This window comes from Talpa occidentalis, unplaced genomic scaffold (assembly GCF_014898055.3).
Source record: "Talpa occidentalis isolate TD23 unplaced genomic scaffold, MPIMG_talOcc4v2.1 talOcc4.6, whole genome shotgun sequence".
NCBI classification, from domain to species: Eukaryota; Metazoa; Chordata; class Mammalia; order Eulipotyphla; family Talpidae; genus Talpa; species Talpa occidentalis.
The window spans coordinates 132,125,626-132,142,639 of NW_023604972.1; the positions used below are offsets into that span (position 1 = coordinate 132,125,626).

Genomic DNA, 17,014 nt, shown 5'->3' on the forward strand with positions numbered 1-17,014 from the left:
CCCCTGAGATTTCACATAATTTGTCTTTGTTTATGCCATCAGGAACCCCCACTTTTGTGGCCTTGTCATTTTGCACACGTGGTTTGGGTGGGTTCAGGAATGCTAGTGGGGAGGCCCAGGCACCACTCACAGTAAAAACCCTAAAGTGCTTTTTCCATGACTTAGGGACTTAGGACAGTAGCTTGGCGGGACCTGGGGCGTCTGGTAAGGAGCACTCAACTCACGGTCTGGTTGAAAAGCATGTGGACGTGCAGAGCCATCCGGCATCTCTGACATGCTCCTAACTCACCTAAATGATAAAAGCCTTAAATATGTTGATCATTTTGGATTTTTTTTAATAACTGGATGAGTCCATGGTGAATACAGTGAAAAGTAAAAGGAACCCAGGCATGATATCTTCCAGGTAGATAACGATGTAGCCAAGTCCTCTGTCATTGTAGATTCCTTCAGCTCCTTCACACAAAAAGCCTTCAGCCTTTTATTCGACAGACAGGCTTTTGCATGGAGCCCCCTCAGATGGTCCCACCTGGGCTGCCTTGCAAGCTTGAGAAGAGGCAGATGGAGGAGCAGGGTGGCTCAGGGGCCTGGGGGGCGAGGGGTTAGTGGAGATTGAAAGAAGGGAGGAGGCCAGCAATCCTAAAGAAAATCTGAGAGCAGGTACGCTCGCTCAGGTTTGAGAACATGGGCCTGTCTTGTGCTCTTCTGTTTTTCCATCAAAATGGAAAAAGCCAAGACTTGATTGCAAGAAGCAGTGATGTTCAGCTCCTCATGGGAGAGGGCGCAACTCAGCTGTGGCACGGTCCCCAGACGTGCTGCCGCAGGGGTAGCTGGTAACTGGCCTGTGGGGAGTTTCCTCCTGTGACTCTTGTGAATGATGCTGTGGGTGTAGCATGTATTTGTTGGGGTGCCTGTGTTTTAATACTTTGGGATCTACACTTAGGAGTGGAGTTATTAGGGCATGTAGTAACATCTCTTACATCTCGAGCCTTTTTTGGTTCCAAACCCTATTGTAGACCTTCCATTGGAAAGCAGTTTTACGGAACATATGATACTTGGCTTGGCGTTGCTGGCAGTCCCCAGGGACAGAAGTGATGACAAATGGCAGTCATCTGTTACAGATGCTCTGGGGAGGTGTGGCCTTTGGTGTTTCTGCTTTTCTTTTTCTGCCACATTGTCCTACACATTGTGTTTCTGCCACATTGTCCTACCTTGCCAATGAGCATGAAGCCTCTGGAATCATGGTGCCTGGGTTCAAATCTCACCTCTACCACTTGCTGACTATGGACTGTTTACACAAGTTTATCCATATGCCTCAGTGTCCTCATCTAAAAGACAGATATAGAAATCCTGTGTGGCTCAGCTCCTAGGCCTGTCACAAGGGTGAGTGGGGTGAAGCCTTGTGTCTCAGTGTGAGGGGCGGTCATATAAAACCCCACAGGGCAGCTGCAGCATTCTGGAGGCTGGAGAACCCCAGCATCAAAGTGTCAGCTGTGACTTCCCTCCAGCCCCTGTTTTGCTGCTCTGAAGATTTTGTTTGATTTCTGACTTGGATTTTGTTCTAGAAGGTCAGACTGTCAAGCAGCTAAGTTTCAGATAAGTTCAGGTGGTGGTTGAGATTCCTGAAAGGATGCGTAAGTCTCAAAATGGTCTTGTCCAGGTTGTGATTAAATAGACGACAAGATTACCATTTGACTGTTCTTAAGTACACAGTGCAGTGCATTAAATGCGTCGGCAGTGCAACTGTCTCCGTCCAGAACTTCCTCCCCGGCCCAGCAGAAGCTCTGTTCGCATTAAACACTGGCTTCCCTCCCTCCCCAGCATATTGTCCCTCCTGTTCTTTCATCTTCCTGGGGACAGGAGTGGGGGGCCACCAGGAACAGGGATTTGGATCCAGGCCATTTCACCGTCTCCTTTCTCTCGTTCAAATGTCACTGCCAGCTCTTTTGAAGTGACCCTGTGCATTTGGGCAGAAGGACAAGATTTGCTACCAAAAAGGTGTAGGAGAAATGTCTGTCGTGGGGCAAAGTTCTTTCCCTTTACCCATGCTCGGGTGGGTTCTGTTAAAACTCATGGGGAGACATGCTCTCGCCCCCTGTCCCTGGCTGGGGGAGTGAAGAGCCCTGTGTGACCAATGTCCTTGTGTCCCCCGCAGACCTTCATCGGCTCCATCATCGCCTCGGTGAACCCCTACAAGCCCATCGGCGGCCTGTACGAGCGAGCGGCCATGGAGCGCTACAGCCGGTGCCACCTGGGGGAGCTGCCCCCCCATGTCTTTGCTGTGGCCAACGAGTGCTACCGCTGCCTGTGGAAGCACCCCACCAACCAGTGCGTCCTCATCAGGTACCCACACCACACCCTGGGCTGGAGAGTGGGGTGAGAACTGAGACCCCCAAGTCCTTACCAGCAGCACCTTCCCCGGCAGCCCCCCAAAGGCCCGCCCTGCTGGTGAGCATATGAATGGGAAAAACAGGTCAGCAGGACCTGAGCGACTCTGATGGTGCTTTCCCTGGGAAGAGACTGTGGCAAGCATGGGGGCTCACTTAGAAACGCCAGGTGTACCCCAGGAGCCGCATCGGGCCTCAGCCATCACTGCATTGTTTTTTTCGGTTTGTTTTTTTTTAATTTGTTTTCATTTGTCTTTAATTCATTTCCGGGGCTGGTCCGTCTGTCCATGTGAGGACACAGTTCAGTCCTCCACTTGAGGTGTTTGACTTCCCAGCCAGGGGTGCTTGAAGCTTGTGCAGCCTCGGGATGTGGGGTCTCTTTTGAGAGCAAACACGCAGATTATTTAAACGCTCGATACTCAAGACAGCAGGTGTGTGCATCTAGCGAGTTTTCTATTTTGCGAGACTCGGGATGGACTCTCACACACAGAAGAGTTCGTAATGGTTTGAATTGGCTGCTTCAAAAGGTTGCTCCGAACTGGCTGCAGCGAGGCCCAGGGCGTCCTGACTGCAGCTACCGTCTTTGGAGGGAGAGAAGCATGACGGTGTATCAGTGGCCCCTGCAGTGAGACCAAGTTCACTCCCTGAGCTGTCAGTCTTGCCTGCGCCTCATTACCCTGTCGTGGCCGCCACCCTCGCCTGATCGGTGATGGCTGGTGTCACGCCCCAGTCAGCACTGGGGTGTCCTGCTCTGGGCACTGTCTAGAAAAGCAGTTGAGTATCTCTTTTGAAGCACTCCTTTAGTTTTACTAGATAATGGCAATTAGCTGCCTCCCTCTACCCGGGCCACCCTGTGGGTCCTCATCACTGGCTCTGGAGCTGCGTCTCCGCCAGGGTCAGGCTGCCGCAGGTGATCTGAGTGGACTGCTGAGCGACTACGCGGGCTCTGGCCTCGCCTCTGCCCCCAGGTGTCGGCAGCCAAACGCTCCCATGAGCCCGCTGCAGGGAAGGGAGGCTCCGACCTCTGTCCCAGGCGGCATCCCAGCGCTGAGTTGTGGCGAGATGATTCTTTCAAGAGGCTGCAGGAAGGAGAGCCTCGAGGGGTGTTTGGATTGGGAGGACAGCAAGCAGGACCCCCTTCTCCAACTCTGGATTCCCGGTCGCCTGGAAATGATACAGCGGCCTCAGACTCCCGGCCAGTGGGGTCCACTGATGCCCCCACAGCAGGCGAGTGGACAGGCCACTGGTCACGGGTACAGGCAGGTAACGGGGGGCCACCGCTACTGTGTGAGAAACAGTGCCCAGGTGCTGAGGGACAGCAGCCCTTGGCCTGGCCCTGCCCCTGGTGGAGATACCCGTGTCCTTAAACCCCCAATAAGGACAGTGGGGTGGCACTCACGCCATCCCATGTGGAACAAGGGACAGTGGTGACAGTGTTTGAGGGGTTCCCCATATTGCACGAGTGCTGAGCCTCTTCAACGCAACTCACTGAAAGCTCCCACAGCCTTGGATGGGGGTGCTGGTGATGGGGTCTGCAGGTGCCCCCCCGCAGAAAGCTGCTCTGGGACTGTGGCGTCTCCCTCGTTACTCTCGGGCCAGGGCCTTTGCTTTTGCAACAAATCAAAATTACAGCAGCCCCCGCTGAGCATCAGTGACAGGCTCCTTGGTCCCTTTTGTTCGGTGTCCACTTGGGGGTGGGGGGTTTCTTCATCATTAGGACGGGATGACGTAGTTGAGCACCTGCTGTATATGAACGTGAACAGCAAAACAGAACCGTCCTCACTGATTCATTCTCCCCTCGTGCTGCTCCTCCTCCCCCAGCTCCTCTTCCCTCCTGCCTGTCTCCCTTCCCCTTTCTCCCCCTCACCCCTTCTCCTTCCCCCTTTCGCTCTGTCTGCCTCTTCTTCTCAGGGGAGAGAAGCTTCTTGTTTCTCTCCATCACCCTAGGGTGCTAATGCACTGGGCTGTGAAAACACCTTGCACAGGGAAGCTGTCAATTTATTCAGTTAAGTAACTATGACTCATTATAACTTGCAGATAATCAAAAAGAAGCTACTGGCTTAATATAAAAACAGCTTTTAAGAGTCACCGTCCCAGCAAGGCAGCTGGCCTGATGATTAGAAGCACGATTTGGGGACTCACATGGCTGCACTGAAGTTCAGAAGTTCGAATTTAAGATCCCTATAGAGCATAGTTTTTAATAGGGGGAGCAGAAAGAACACTTAATCTATTCTAGGAAGACTGGTACCTAAACAGTTGCCATTGGTAAATGGTTCTGTTTCTTATCACTTTCAGTGGAAAATAAGGTGAGAGCATGACTCATAGTACCACCTGGTGGACAGAGCGCCTTAGGAAGAAACTCAAAAATCAGATGATAGGAGTGTGTGTGTGTGCACGCACGTGCACATGTACACACAGGCAATAAAAGAAAAAGAGCTTATAGCATTCTCACATTAGAGACGATGATATTTAAAACTAAGGCATGGGGAGGGTGGAGAAGGAGTTGATCCCAGGCAGAAACCTCCCAGATGCTGATGTGAAGGGAATAACATATTTGCCTGAATTAACTCGGCACATGGAGTCTTTAAGAATAGAGTTCACATTCAAGTGTGTTTTGGTTTTTAATCGATCTCCAGCAGTTTTCTTAGTGGGGTTGGGGGCTGTGGGAATTAAGAGAAAATTGAGACAAAAATAAAAGTGGCCTGGTACAGGAGCCCTGTTTAGATTTCCTCGGGCAAGATCTGCCCTCTGGTGGACACAATGTGTTTTTCGACTTTCCTAACATTCTCACTAACACCTTTAAAAATGGGAAACAGCCTGTTTGGAGCTAGACTGGACTTCATAGATCTGTTTTTATCTCCCGTCACGAGCCTACATCACTTGGCCAGGGTCTTTGGCTGATTGGCAACGCCCACACCCCTTGGTTTCCAGTGCACACTGTTTTAGTTGGTCTCACTTTCAAGGTGGTTAGCTCTCCAAGCTTTAGCTTTATTTTTTTTTTAAGATTTATTTATTTATGCACACAAGAGCTGGGGTGCCGGCCAGAGATGCAGGAGGGTGAGAGGATTCACTAGAGACAGAACGGGGAACAGAACAGACAGATCCACTGAAATACACTGCTGAAGGGAGCAGCGGGCAAGACAGGAGAGGTCTGCTGTGCCATGTGGGTCCGCTCCCTGGTCAGGGATCAAACTTGTGCTGCAATGGCTGGCGATAGCTTGATAGACTATGTTTTTAACCCCTCTGCCACCAGGGAGGGCCCCAAACTTTAGTTTTATTTTACCTTTTGGTGTACATTTAAATGATATTTATGCTATGGTATTTTATCTTCAGAATATACATATAGGTAAGTCTGGAGCTTGAGAATTTTTTTCATCTAATTGACAAGCTCACTGTTTCAACTTGCTCGATGTAGTACATTCTCTGTTGATTTCAATTTTTCCATCATTGTCTTGGCAGGCAGGTCGGAAAAGCTAAGTTTTCTCTGGTCTTTTCGGTGTTATGCCTTTGCATATGGGTGGTGTAGACAGGTCTGTGGTTAATTCATAGCCCAGGACAGTGTCTGGGAGGAGCTGGCAGTCGGGTCAGCACTGTCCACTGAAGAGTGGGTGCCCCCAGCCACTTAGGATCTTTGCTTCTGTTATAGGACAGGGAGAGGGGCAGCCCAAAACCCCGCAAACCTGCCTATTCTAAATGGGTTCTGCCATCTGCCGCATCAACACAAAACATAGGAGACTTTAATGAAAAGGAACTTTAATAAAACTAGGAAACAATACAGGAAAGGCAAAGAATCTAGTTTCTAAATCAAGCACCCAAAGTTCCCCGTCCCCTCGTGGGTAAAAGTCCATCCCAATGGGATCGGCCCAGAACAAGGCCCCAAAGCCTGCCCCAAGTCTAAAGCATCTTCCAGTGGGGACCCACAGAAAAGGGTCACAAACAACCGGACAAGGCCGGAAGGAAAAGAGCAAAATCAACATCAAAATAAAAGCTGCCATGGTCACCTCCCCATGGGTCTCACCCACATCTGTGTCACCCCGTCCACGACCAAAAGACAAGCGCAGTTTCTTCACGTGTCTCTAGGCTCCATGCACCTCCTCCAGGTCTCCTTCTGGCTCCATCCTGCTTCCTACCTCAGTCTCTCCTGCAGCTTCTCCTCTTCCTGCTCAGCTCCACCCTCCCTTGGGTGGGAGGTGGTCCCTTTCCTGGGGACCACCCTGTTACACTTCCTTTGCATGTTTTGGTTTTGAAAAACTGGAGCAATTTCCTCTTAGCTATGTCTTTAATATCCTGGCACGGTCATGTGGGGTCTTATTCTACTTCTAGGAATATATTTAGGAATGATTGACTTGGAACTGTGAAAAAACTTGCATCTTTATTAGAAAAGACACCAACCAGAATAAAGCATGAGACAGACCTCCCACTCCTGCAGGCTGCCTTGTTAGGTTTTGGGGATAAAGTTCCCTTCAAGAACTTTGAGAAGAAAGGGACACCAATAAATCATTTCAGTACCACCTGCCTATGCTAGAATAGAGAGAGCAACGTGGCAAAGGTGGTAGCTCAGGCTGCAGAAGAAGTAAGGCCAGTATTTCACAGAGAATGTGAGGTGCGACCACCACATGCCACAGCGTGTATGTAGGAATAAGGCAGGTTGGAGGGGAGGAAGCACACAGAAGCAAAGAAATTTGGAAATACAGGATGATTCAGAATAGAAGGTGTGGCTTAAAGGCTACGGATTTGCTGGGGAGACATGAGGAGGTGGGTCGGGAAAGGCAGAGAAAGGAAACTGAAATTCTTAAGAGAAAGACTCACCTGTGTGTAATCCCTCGAGGAGCCCAGAAGGCGTTTTCTGTGGAGACAGAGGCTCAAAGCTGTTGAGTGACTTGCCAAGAGTCTGTAGCTATGAGCCACAGACACTGGATTTGAACTTGTCTCCCTGTGTTGATTTCAGGACAGAAACTGGTGTATGCTCCAGGCCTAAGCACTTGAAATTGCTGAGGTCTTTGCACTGAGTCCTCTACATAGGAGAGAAATCTTCTAGCAAACAAGGGAGTTCTTGGTGTATATTTTGAAAAAATCCTGGGAATTAGACTAATTTGATTCTGAAAATGTTGTCAGGTGTCAGCAAAGGGAGTATTTACCTCAGGCTTTGTGGGTGAGACCACCTCTGCAGCAGCTACTGTCTCTGTCCTTGGACTTTGAAGGCACTCAGAGACTATGCAAATAAAGGGCCGAATTCCAATAAAACTTTATTTACAAACAAGCAACTGGTCATGTTTGGGGTCAAAGCTTGTTAACACCTGCACTGACGTGGGAGACTAGCATGTGGGTCAGATAAAGGACTCTGTATTTTCCCAGGCAGTTGAAAATAGTTTCCAGTAGTTATGATGTCAATTGCAATGATAGAGTAAGTTTAGTATAGTCACTGGGTGAGGGGGACAAGGATTAAGGAGCAAAATTTATACAAAATGTTGAGCATGTGGTGCCAAATATCCAGACAGTTGAGTTTCCAACCAATTAAGGCAAAGTGTGCTTAGTTTGCAATCACAGACCCATGCATTAGACAGCTATGTCCCCAGGCCACCACACTGGCCAGCCCCTGGGCACTCAGGAGTCACTCATTCCTTGGATCTCCTTCAGGGGAGTTAGAACTATTCTTTCTCTGGACCCCTTGATTTTCATCTCCCTGCTGCTTCTCTCACCTCCCTCTCTGTTCTCCACTCGGCCATGAGAGCAATTCTGGGACCTGATGCTGACCATCTCCTGTGACTTTCCATGCTGTGTAGGAGAAACTCAACATTTTTGATATCGCCTATAGGGCCCCATGTCCATGCTTCAGGTTATTTTTTCTATTTCTCATTGTCATTATCTTCATAAAGTTTTTTTTTTGTTTTTTTTTAAACAGTATAAGCTTATTTCAGTCCATCTGAGAGCTCACTTTTCTCAGAAGCCCATTTGTGTTGGCAACTCCATTGGCGCCAGGGGTTGGCTCTTAACTGCCTGAAGCTAATGCGAAAAATGTAGGACTGGGTATGTAAGTGGTGTGTTTGCTGTAAGTGAAGGTAGAATAACATTGTAATTGCCCTACAAGTTACTGTTTTACAGCGGAACAAAGGCACGAGGTGGAGTAGATGACTCACCACTGGCCCGGTAGAGTAGACAGGGCTGCGGAGCGAAGCAGTGGCAGGCACCACCTGGAGTGCTCCAGTCTGAGCCAAAGGACAGTAGCCTCTGGTTAGATGGGTCCTGTTAATTTGGATTTTATTGGTTTTATATTTGCTTATATTTAATATTTTTGGCTTTATAGACCCATAATTACAGAAGCATGTGTACATTTTTCTACATTTTTCTCATTACAGAAGTAAACAGAAGTACTTACCTAATTGTATAGATCATTGTAAAGCCATAACAAATGCTATGTAGCATGCTTTCTATACAAACATATAGAACATGTTTTGCATGTGTTATGTATGGCATCTGTGTCCATGAGATGATGCAAAGATCACTGTATAGCCATAACATATGATATACAGTGCGTAGCATATATAGCCTATACTATAGAATGTGCTATGAGTATATTATATAGGGTATGTGTATGATTACAGTGATGGCTAATTTGAAAATATTGAAAAATATTGATTCATGGTCTTTTCCCCCATCCCACCCCCTATTTAAAAGAACTAGACTTGGCACAGCAGACCTCTCCTGTCTCACCCACTGCTTCCCTTAGCTGTGTACTTCAATAAATTCATCCTTTCTATTCTCCACTCAAAAGAAAGAGGGGAAGGAAGGAAAGATGTAATAAATAAATAAAAGAATTAAGGGGCCTCCCCTGGTGGTGCAGCGGTTGAGCGCTGGGTTGCGAGGCTGTCTGCAGCCTCTGCAGTGCCCGTTCGATCCCCGGCCACTGGCAAGAGTCCCACAAAAAAAAATAATAGCTTCTCATTGGTACCCCAACCCCTTCCCTATGAACCCCCTAACTGTGTCTGTGCAAGCTGTTCTTCCCTCCCTGCAGGGCAGCAAGTGGCTTCCTTGGCAGAGTCTTGCTCCCTCCCTTCCCATCCTTCAGTCTCACCCACTTCACACCTGTGCTGTCTGTACATGTCGCTCTAAATGTCTTTTTCCCAGAAAGGTTTTCGTTGACCCTGTCCCCTCCATCTAAATTAGGACTCCTCCATCTCCCGAGACTCACACCTGACAGTATCAGGCATAACTCATGTGCCCCTCTGAGTGCTCTCTCTGCCCCCAAGTCTTAGACAGATGGTTCTATGGCCATTTTGCTTGTAGCCAGTTTCCAGCCCTTGGTGCAGCTGATGCTCAGTAAGAAGGCCCTGCAGAGAGGCTCATGCCCCTCTTCTTCAGAGGTCACTTTGGCTGGACCTTGCAGATGATGGTCTTGGGGATTGTCAAGGTCATAGACTGTAGGCTGGGACGGGCGTAGGGGATGATGATTAGTGAGTCTCCAGCAGCAAGTCCTGTGCCCTGTGGTCCACATCCTTGGACCTTTGCAGTTTGCGAGCTACGTTTGTTCTTGCCTTGTTCACATAATTCCACAGTCCATACGTCGCAGCCACCACTTACCTCTGGTCCAGTCCTATCTGAATTATGTGAAATGATTTCCAGATCAATAGTTCCCAACCCCAACTTCCTGGTGAAGACTGAAGTCAACTCCTGTAAGTTCAGATGAGGGACATATTAAGGGATTCTAATGTACAGCCCAGTTGAAGAACCACTGTTTGGGGGCACACTATACTTCTGAGTTTTGTTTTTGCTTAAGGTTTTACTTACATAACAAAAAAGATGTACTTACAAAAGATGCTTGGAGAAAAAATCTTACAGTGAGAATGTGGCTGAAGGCTGATATAGATGGATACATAGGGCTGGTCAGCAGCAGGGTGAGCCTGCCTGGGTTTCCTTGTCCTTGGCTGAGTCCTTGTTCTAGAATTTGAACAGTATCTTCTCCGTGGTTGTATTTTGTTATATTCACCACAGCAGGCTAATCACTGTAACAGGCAGTCCCCAAGTCTCAAGAAGATGCCCAGGAATGGTTATTTCTTGCTCTTCATCCAGCCCCAGGTGGGAAGGAAGGAGACTTGACTTTATGCCACACGCCACTTTGTTTGGGTGATGCAGGATCCTTGAGAGCATCCAGGTGGTGGGGATGGGTAAAGAGCCCAGTCCACAAAGGGGACTTGTAGCTGCCAGTCATGATTAGTGAGCCTCCAGCAGCGAGTCCTATGACCCATGGTTCACATTCCTGGCACTTAGCAGTTTGTAAGCTACGCTTGTTCTTTGCCTTGTTCACCTACTTCCACAGTCCGTACATAGCAGCCACCACTTACCTCTGGTCCGGTCCTCTCTGGATTTTGTGAAATGATTTCTAAGAAATCATTCTTGGAATGATTAACTACCTGTTATACCAAACTGGTGCCCTATGCAAAATTGTCCGTCCAACTTTCTCATCTCCAGGTCTAAGAAATCATCCTTCTCGTTCAGTTGGCCACGTCTGTCCCTCTTACTGCTGTCCTTACAGCGGGTTTCCCCACTGTCTAAAAGAAGAATGTTCCTATTTGGAATGGTTTAGTAGGTAATTATTTGGGTCTGAAAATGCTCAAAAATTTATCCGTATGAAGTATTGGTAACAGCATTTCCAGATGAAAAAAAAAAAATCCTGCCAAATAAAAACGTTCTACTTTTAGATAATGAGGGAAACCTGTACAGCAGAGATTGCAATGTCCTGTACTTCTCTGCTGGAGGATGAAGCGGTGGGTTTGGAACATGTGATATTTCTACTTCATGGGTTTTAGCTGGTGAATTTACTCTTGGGGTTTTTTTTTGTTGTTGTTGTTTTTAAGATTCATTTATTTTTATACAAGAGCCAGGTTACAGGCCAGAGGCAGGGGAGAGTGAGAGGAATCACCAGAGACAGAGTGGGGAACAGAACAGGCAGACGGACCGAAATACACTGCTGAGGGGAGCAGCAGGTGAGACAGGAGAGGTCTGCTGCGCCATGTGGGATTCTCGCCGGCTGGCCGGGATCGAACCCATGCAGCAGAGGCTGCGGACAACTTCACAGCGCTGCGCTCAACCCGCTGCACCACCAGGGAGGCTCTACTCTCGTTTTGCTTTAATATAATTGAGTCAATGACTGCTAGGTCAGTGTTTATTTTTTTAAATATAAAGAATTCTTTAAATCTCCTCTTGTAACTTTCTTCGTTTCTCTGTTATGCATTCACTGTGTTGTTGTCCAGTGCCTCCTGGCTGCCAGCCCCTAAGCCGGCAGGTGCCAGTTATGCAGAGACAAATGCCATGGCCTGTACTAGGAAGATTGTGGTTGCTGATGGCACAAAACCTAACCATATCTGGCCTCATTTACAAGGGCCTTTGTTTTTTTTAATATTTTTTAAAGATTGATTTATTTACACAAGCACTAGGGTACAGGCCAGAGGCGCCGGAGGGTGAGAGAATCCACCAGAGACAGAGCGGGGAGCAGAACAGGCAGACGGACCAAAAGCACTGCTGAGGGGAGCAGTGGGCGAGACAGGAGAGGTCTGTCGCGGCATGTGGGAATCTCCCCAGGATGGGAGGGAATCGAACCTGTGCTGCGGAGGCTGCAGACAGCTTCATACGCTGCACTCATCCCGCTGCACCACCAGGGAGGATCCTAACAAGGGCCTTTATTATCACAACACAGGGCAGCAGGGCAGCTCCAGGATTCTGGATTCAGCCACTCATGCTGGGTGCTTCTCTGATTTTTGTGGCTTTTGCGCTCGACCTTCGGCTAGGCGTGGATCCTCACACCTCTCTGCGGCAAGGGGACATTTCTGCCTGGTCTTTTGTGTGTGCAAAGCTGCCGGGAGCCCTGAGCACCCATGAAGCTGAGTCTCATTTGCTGGAGCCTGACACCTGCCCACACCCAACGCCATCACAGGTGAAAGGAGCGGAACTACTGCTCCTGGCCCAGGCCCTGGGGAGTCCCTCGTGGCTCAAGGGACCGAGACAGACGTGGAGACTGTGGTCTCCGAGCCAGCTCCTCACCTGCATTACACGTGCTGATCATTCACCGTGTTTTCTGCAAAACCCCTTTTTCTGGTACCTTCTCCGAGCCTGGCTGCTGCTGTAGAATTTCTGTGGAGCTCACATGTCTCTCTTGCCCATGTAGCAATTAACCCTCTGCCTTGTGGTCACGCTGGCCTTGCCGTCCTATCCCCTGTCTTTGGTCCACTGCAAACTCCTTGCCCTTTTACTACCTGTGGTACCAACCCGGCGCCTACGCAAAGTGGATCGTCCGTCCAACTTTCTCTTCTCCATTCCTTTCTTCCCTTGTCCAGCTGCTTGACCTTGTCCTGGACCTGCTCACCACAGGCCTAGAGTACCACATGGCCAGTCACCTGGGGACCCCGCAGTCCTTCTGGGGTGATACCTCCAGAGGCCTGTCCTCCTCACACCTGCATCTGTGGGCTTCTGAGCTGGGGCTCGCATCATCCCTCACCCCACTCTTCTCCTTCCCTCTTTGCTTCGCTGCGGTTTGCCAGTCCTTTCAGGCACACTCATCCTTCATCTCCCCCTCTCTCTGCTCCCCTCTGCACTGCTGCATCTCTTCTTCCCCGCCCCTAGTCTTGGACTCAGACTTGGTGTCAAATTCTGACACAGATGCATGGCCACTGCCGCCCTCACAGATGGTGGTGATCCAGAGCTGGGGTGCGGCCTAGAGACCGACAAGCTCATCCCCTGTGCATCCCATAATAGGAGGGATCGTATCTGGAGTCGCCGTTACCTGCCTGAGGTTTCCCAGGAAGATGCCACCCACGTGCTCATGCTTATGTTTGCTAACAAATAGCAAACATTTACCCTCCCAGAGCCCGCCACCTGCCAGCTGTCGGGAGACCAGTGAACAGCAGTCAGATCCCTGCTTTCTGCAGCTACCCCCCCCCCCCCCCCCCGGCCAGGAAAGGTGCCGCGCATCGCATTACCTTAACTTGACTTCGTAAAGGTAGTTCCACCCGCGTCGTGCTGAGTGAGGCCTGCAGGTACCAGACACAGGCCCAGGCCCGCAGGAGAGGGGATGCGGCCGCCTTGTGCTCCACTCTCGGGCCTGGCATCTTCATCTCCCTTCCTACCTCCCAGCAGCTGTCGGAAGGGCCGTCGGCCAAGCTGTGTTGTTGCTAAATCAGTTCTGCTTCGAAGCACAAACCTCTGCCTTTTGTCTTTCAGTGGTGAGAGTGGGGCGGGCAAAACCGAAAGTACTAAGTTGATCCTCAAGTTCTTATCAGTCATCAGCCAGCAGTCTTTGGAGTTGTCCTTCAAGGCGGATTCGTCCTGTGTGGAACAAGCTATTCTTGAAAGCAGGTATTTTTTTACGGTGTTTTCTCATTTCCTGCCACAGTCTGGCTTCCGTCGGAAGAGTCCACATTTGTCAGTTTTTCGCTCTTTCTTCTCTTGAATGATTCCTTGAGGAAAAGTCTTGACAAGCATGCCCCTGGGTTGGGTTTGGGTGGTGAGTGGTTCTGGGGATCCGTCTGCAGCTGCCTCCTGCGGCAGAGCCTTTGTGGGGCCTGGTTCTCAGCAGAAATGTCAGCCTCTATCCACTGGACAGAGGGGCAGCCTTGGCACGGACGGAGCACGACCCGTCCTGCTTCCAGCCTGTAGGAGGCCGTGTGCCTCTATAACAGGAGTGATCCAGCTGGGTGGCACCCTCGTGGGCACAGGTGCCAAAGATCTGCCTTTGAGGCAGTGAGCCCGGGACCTTTGAAAGGGCCATGTGGTGAGGCAGCCTCGGAACTTTCATTAAAAACATGTCACTGCCCAACATCTGATTGGTGCCCGAGATTTTAGAACCGAGGGGGACGTTTCTTATGCTGTTGCTTAGAAATGAGTCCGAAGTCTGCAGCCTGGTGGCCGTATCTGGCAACCTGGGGTTTTGGGGTTTTCTTATTTTAGCATCCAAACCGGTTTTTTAATTATAGTAAAATATAACAAAGTAGATCATTCTGACCATTTTTTAGGGTACAGCTCAGTGTCACTAAGTGCATTTCCATTTTCCTGCAACCGTATCACTGTCTCAAAGGTTTTCTTCCTCCGCCTGCAGCCTGATTTTATAAATAGTTTAATGAGGACGCAGACATGCCTACTTGTTTACTTATTATTTACAGCTGCTTTCAAGCTGTAGCAGCTCAGCTGACAGGGACAAACTCCTGTCTGAGTTTTGAAAATATTATATACAGTAAGATACTTGGACGGAAAGACAGACCACATTCACACAACATGTATTGTGGTGTAGTGCTATTGTCCTGTTTTACTATTAATCTCTCATTGTGCCTAAGTTATAAGTTAAACTTTATCGTAGATACAGTATAGAGGCAAGATCCTAACCCATGGAGGATTTGGTATGACTCACAGTTTCAGGCATCCATGGAGGTCTTGGGATGTAGCGCCTGTAGTCCCCACTGCTGTAGTAGCAAAACAGACCTATAGAACTAGAAATATTTAATTAAGTGCTTTACAGAAAAATTCACCAGACCTCTGTCCTCGCCTGACCCCATTTTACAGTTGGAGACCCACAGGAATTAGAAGAATCACCCCCGGGGCAGGCCAAGGATGGGTGACATGTCCCGAGTTCTCCGTTGCTAGAATTTCAGTGGGGACTTTCTATGCCATCCTGGGCTTATGAATATAAGCCCCTGCTGCTTCTGCAGGGCCCTCCCATCCTGGCCTCCCATACCCCATCCTTTGCTGCACAGCCCACCCAGAGAGCTCTCATCCCAAATGGCTGTGCGGTACTAACCCATTTGGAAATTCTGATCCTTCTGCAAAGAGTCATCCCAGAGCCTCTGGTTTTCTGATTTTTCTGCAGTTGTACATTTTGACATTTGTGAGAAATGTTCTTTTCGTGTTTAGAATTATAACCCGCTGCTTTCCTCGCTTTCTCGGCAGCCCAATCATGGAAGCTTTCGGCAATGCCAAGACGGTGTATAACAACAACTCCAGCCGCTTCGGGAAGTTTGTTCAGCTGAGCATCTGCCAGGAGGGAAATATTCAGGGCGGGAAAATTGTAGATTGTATCCTGTTTCATTGTGCTGTCGTCAGGAGTGGTAGTGTGTGATTCTGTGTGAAAATGGTTCTTATCATAAGGACACACGAAGTGCGAATGGAATATTTCTTTCTGGCTCTACCTACTGCTCCAGTACAACTAGGCTTGACCTGTTAATCATTCTCGGAGATAAAGACCTAAATTTCTTTGGGAGATCTTCAGAGATCATGTCCATAATCAGAAAAACCAGCTTCACCATCAAACAGCCAGTATTTGTGGCTTGAAATCAATCTGTCGATTGAGGTAGCCCAGTATCTAAGAGTGTCATGTAACATGATGTTTGAAAATGAGTTTAGCATGAGCATGGCAGTAGTGCGTCTGTGATAACAGAGGTCTCCACTAGTATATGGCAAACGTTATCAGGTAGACTCATTACTTGTCTTTCAGCACCGAAAAATCTCAGTGTCAAAGGAACAGGGAATTGCAATTATATAGTAACAAAGAAAAAAAAGTTACAGGCTAACTGAGTGTGTCCTTCTTCATTTTGTTCCTTAACTTGCCATTGTTTTTCACATGAAGATTTATTAGAAAAAGTAAGTCAACTTGATTGTATTCCATTTTCTTCCACCATAACAATTTTTGGAAATTAGGAACCTCTCTGCATAGAAATCTGATTTCTCTCCACAGAACCGAGTAGTAAGGCAAAATCCGGGGGAGCGGAATTATCATATATTCTATGCGCTGCTGGCAGGGCTGGACCATGAGCAGAGAGGTGAGTCAGTGAGGCAGCAGTGGAGAACACGAATTAGCAACTCGCTCTCCCTGCTAAAACACTCGCTAAATGAGAAGACGTCTGATTGGACGTTGTTAATATTGCACCAAATAAAACAAAATGTATAGTAGTGCCAAAAGATGTTTCCCCTAGAAATATGATTGTGGAGGGAGGACCCAGTGGCCTAGATAAAGGACTATGGGTGCTTGGGTGGTGAGGGTGCGTTGTGACCCTGCTCCCCTAAATCATATACAGTGTTATAAACCAACGTTGCCTCAATCAATAAAATATTTTTTAAAAGTTGAGTTTACTTTATAGCTAAATAATCTAAAGGCGAAATCATCAATTGAAAGTCTTTAAACTTTTTGTCTTTGAAGTCTTGGTATTTTGCTGACATTAAGGGTATTTGTAAACATATATAATGTATAGTATCTAGTTGGCCTTTTAAACCACACCCAAAGAAAACTAATTTCTAAACATTTGATTTTCAGGAGAAAACCAAACAGGTTCCTCATCAGTTATTTTTTCAATAATATTTAGCTTAAATTATTTCCATTTTCCCTAGCCAAGAGAGAACCTTATTTTCTCTTAATAAAGGGCCTTGAGGAGCGTACAGTTCTGTGTATCATTTATTTTTCTAGATCACAAAGTTGACTGCTTAGGATTCTGCCTCCTCGTAGCCCACCAACTACTGACATGCTTTCCTTTTTCTTTTTGTAGAAGAATTTTATTTATCTGTGCCAGAAAACTACCACTACTTGAACCAGTCTGGATGTATGAAAGACAAGACAATCAATGACCAGGATTCTTTTCAGGAAGTTATTGTAAGTC

At 48.2% G+C, this 17,014-nt stretch overlaps 1 protein-coding gene across 2 annotated transcripts in view; it reads left to right on the forward strand.

Moving 5' to 3' along the window:
- The window catches only part of MYO10 (myosin X), a 192,320-nt gene that overhangs the window by 90,883 nt on the left and 84,423 nt on the right, over positions 1-17,014 (forward strand). For both annotated transcript variants that reach the window (XM_037529096.2, XM_037529095.2), the window contains exons 4-9: positions 2,153-2,340; positions 13,596-13,730; positions 15,315-15,439; positions 15,991-16,004; positions 16,099-16,183; positions 16,904-17,007. In XM_037529096.2, coding sequence (XP_037384993.1) covers positions 2,153-2,340; positions 13,596-13,730; positions 15,315-15,439; positions 15,991-16,004; positions 16,099-16,183; positions 16,904-17,007 — 651 coding nt within the window. The remainder of the gene's footprint in view (positions 1-2,152; positions 2,341-13,595; positions 13,731-15,314; positions 15,440-15,990; positions 16,005-16,098; positions 16,184-16,903; positions 17,008-17,014) is intronic.